The 3,734-nt window shown below is 39.1% G+C and overlaps 1 protein-coding gene across 1 annotated transcript; it reads right to left on the bottom strand.

Moving 5' to 3' along the window:
- Positions 1–694: 694 nt before the first annotated feature.
- Positions 695–3,006, bottom strand: gpr6 (G protein-coupled receptor 6). The gene is made up of 2 exons (XM_004083489.4): positions 2,555–3,006; positions 695–2,130 (listed from the first exon to the last, which is right to left on the bottom strand). Exon 2 carries the CDS (start codon positions 2,100–2,102, stop codon positions 1,095–1,097), a length of 1,008 nt encoding a protein of 335 aa, XP_004083537.1. The 5' UTR covers positions 2,103–2,130; positions 2,555–3,006; the 3' UTR covers positions 695–1,094.
- Between the last annotated feature and the right edge of the window lie 728 nt (positions 3,007–3,734).

Here is a 3,734-nt window from a genome sequence, read left to right as displayed (position 1 = left end):
GGAAAGCTCCTGTCAGGATCTATAACTTTAATTTGCTTTCTTTAAATTTAGTTTATGTTTCTTTTTCTTTTTTTTGGGCTCTGCCATGTTATCTTTCACACTTGGGTTTGGCTGTTGTCTGACAGCTGCTGTCACTTTTTCTTTATTTCTATAATCCTGTTCAGTTTCACGCTTTTTATTTTTTTTTTAGTTTCTGCTTCCCAGATTTGGAATTGTAACTTCAGAATCTGTAAACCCTTGTTTGTAAAAGCAACGTCAGCTTTGTAGGTACAGAAAAATACATTTTTGAAAGCTCCGTTTGTGTATTTAAGCACACAACTTGGCAGATAAAGTGTTTGCAGTGGAGCCAGCAGGGAGAGTGGGCTTGTGATTATTGCTCTCCTTGGTTTGTCACACACATTAACACGTGTCTGTTCTGCTCCTGAGTCATAACTGGAAATGAGGATTAGATACAAACCCAGCAGATACTCTGTTTTTCCATTTTTACCAGAATTTTCCAATAATCTTTGACCACTGATCGGCCTCACAAAGTCTTGGATGGAACAAACAGGATTCAAATGCGTTTGCAGGTAAATTAAATCCACTTTCCAGAGCAGGGGGGTTTCTCAGTCCTGGACAAACAAACCCACCTTCATTACAGAGGAACCTGCAAAACATCTCAGGGTAAAAACACAGTTAATGTATCACACCTGAAGGGTTTTTAACACCTTTATTTCACGTGTAGCAAATCACATTCAAAGACAAAACACAAGTTAGAAAAATGGCACAAAATACACAAATGAGTTCTTTTTTTTAACACATTAAGGACCATTCAAATCTGCTTTGGCATTTAAAAAACAACAACAAAATAAAGTGCAAAGTTTCCATTTATCAGTTTTTTTTAAATACATTCACAGGTTTGTCCTTTTAAATAAACTTGTTCACAGCATGTCTGTACACTAACTTTTGTGGAGACATGTTAAAGTGCAGGTAGGGAATGCAAGCCTCCTCTGTCTGTAAAGCATTCACTGTCACAGTAAGCAGATTGTCAAAAGATGGTTTGTCTTCTTGCTCAGTCTTTTCGTCACAGTCACGTATGAAGAAAAAGCACCTTTTTAAACCTCACTAGGGGACCTGGACCGGTAGGCACTGCTGCCCTGAAAGCAGCCACACAGAAGCATGTAAATGGAACGTTGGATCTCAGCGTTTCTGTAGGCGTAGATGATTGGGTTGATCATGGAGTTGTAGGTTGCTGGCAGCAGTGTAGCATAAGTGTACACCGGCGGATACCCCCTTTCACCCACCAGACAGTAGATGGCAAAGGGAAGCCAACTGGCTCCGAAAGTTCCCAAGATAATGGCTAAAGTTGACACCCCCTTCTTGGTGGCCACATAATGCGAAGTGGCAAAAAAGTGCTGCTGTAGGGCAATCTGGTGGGCATGGTGGCAGACGATCTTGCAGATCTTGAAGTAGAGGGTCAGCATCAGCACAAAAATGGCGAAGAAGGAAGTGGCCAACAGTGTGACGTTGCTCCGGGTCAAAGGGCGCACGATGCTGCAGGAGGAAGGGTCGTCCAGGCAATTCCAACCGAGCACAGGCAGCAAACCCAGCAAAAGAGACACACCCCAGGTCCCAATTAACATCAAATGCACATACTGCAGCGTCTTCTCTGAGAAATATGTCAGCGCATTGTAGAGGGAGAAGTAACGGTCCACTGTGATGGCTAAAAGGCTACTGATGGATGCCGTAAAGGAGGCAACTAAAAAGCCCACAGTGATGAGGCTGATAGTCTCAGAGGAGATGACGTATTGAAACACAAAGTTCAGGATTAATCCCATGCCGGCCAGCAGGTCGGCCGTCGCCAGGCTCCCTATCAGCACGAACATGGGAGTCCTTAAGGTGGGCGTGTAGAAGATGATTGCTACCACTATGGCGTTCTCACAGGCGATGACGGTGCCCGACATGCACAGCATGATGTCCCACGGGTTGACGGGGAAACCTAAGGCGGCGGTGGAGAACTCCAAACTTTCATTGCCGTCTACTGACTCAGCCGGCAACCATGAGAGCACCTCTTCAGGAGCAGGAGTTGATAAGGAGTCATTCACCACCAGCGACTCATTCATAGCTTCTCACAGATGTTTTCTTCCTGATCTACAAATACAAAAGAATTTGATTTGAAAAGCATATTTTTAAAGGTAATGTCACTTTTTTAAAGGGTGAATTAAGGTCAGATGATTTCAGATTAACATATTTGATTGAGTGTGACTGCACTAAGTGGTTAGACAGAAAAAAATGTTTTAAAACAGGAATAAATGATAATAAAAAAAAAACAAGCGAGTATAGATTTAACTGCGGTGGTACTATCCATGGTGCTGAAATGAACTTCTGCTTCTGCAGAAGCTTTAAGCTACTCTGCAAACATGTTTCATGACTAACAATTAATCTTATACAAAAAAGATTTTAAAAAAAAGAAAGAAAAAAAGGGTTAATCTAATTTGTTCAAACCAAAAAAACACAAATCCGTTCAAAATATTCTATTTTTATGAAATATTTCCAAAATGTTGCAGGTACCTACCTCTGTCACTTAACGTCATGAGATGAGATTTAGGCTCAGAGTAAAGTGAAAGTAAAGTGAGTATTAGAATAAGGAATCAATGTCTTCGTCTTCGTCTCACTCCTCCGGTCACTCTCAAGTGAAACCCTTGATTTTGTTGTGCTTCCCAGGCATGGGACACACACCCAGGGCAGAAGTGATGTGGAGCATTGGCTGGTGTTCAGCTTTGTGAGAAGCATGAATGTGAAAAGAAGAAGAAGGAGGAGGAGCAGCTGAGGGAAAGAAGACGAGAGGAGAACGATTGGAGGCGCGGATAAAAGCTTTAAACCACCGGAACGTCACAGCGGAGAGAAAGGGAAGGGAGGTATGGAACTCCCAGAGGGACAAAATTTCGCTAGTTTTTTTTTTTTTTTTCATGAGGACTCAGACAAAACAATTATTTCTCTTCATTAGGGCCACTAATAAATAAATAAATAAATAAAAATTAATATATAAAAGTAAAGTCGTAAAAGTACAAGAATTTCTCTTTTGTTAAAAAACTGCGACATTTCACAAAAATAAATTCGTAAAATTATGGAGAGAGAAAATTCTTAGCCTAATTCTATGAGAATATAGAAGTAAAATGATGAGAAAAAAAGTCGTAATTTTATGAGAGTAAAGATGTAAAATTGTGTGAAAAAAGTTAAGACTTTACCAGAATTAAGTCATAAGATTATGAGAAAAAAGTATTTATTTTTTGAAAATAAATTCATAAAATTATGAAAAAAAGGCAACATTTTATAAGAGAAAAGCCATCCTTTTTATAAATAAAGTCAGTTGCATAAACCTCTATCCACATTAGGTGCCAGCTAAATCCATTAATGCACCAATTTATGATGCCATTCGACTTTAGTTCTTCATAGGAATGCATTTGCCATGCAGCATTTGGACCTCTGCAGCTATACAGCCAATGGTGTAAACAATGCGTCCAAATTTTTTCTTAGTAAACAGCCCTTTACTTAATAAATTCATTACTTAGATTTAGTAACTTCATAACTACTCAAATATAATTTATTATGGAAAGATAATGAGTCATTTACTCGTGATTCTATTAGTTTATTCTCATAAAATTATGACTTTTTCTCATACTCTCCCACCTTTGTTTTTATATTAACTTTTTTTTCTTCCATTTTGGTCCTTACACTACATAGATAACTGTGAA

Source organism: Oryzias latipes, chromosome 24 (genome assembly GCF_002234675.1).
Source record: "Oryzias latipes chromosome 24, ASM223467v1".
Lineage (NCBI taxonomy): Eukaryota > Metazoa > Chordata > Actinopteri > Beloniformes > Adrianichthyidae > Oryzias > Oryzias latipes.
The sequence above is the reverse complement of the archived record's forward strand: the minus strand, read 5'-3'. Positions and strand labels throughout refer to the sequence as shown.

Bases quoted from the DNA above. Each gene is read 5' to 3' on its own strand.
- gpr6 (XM_004083489.4), bottom strand. From the start codon at position 2,102: ATGAATGAGTCGCTGGTGGTGAATGACTCCTTATCAACTCCTGCTCCT.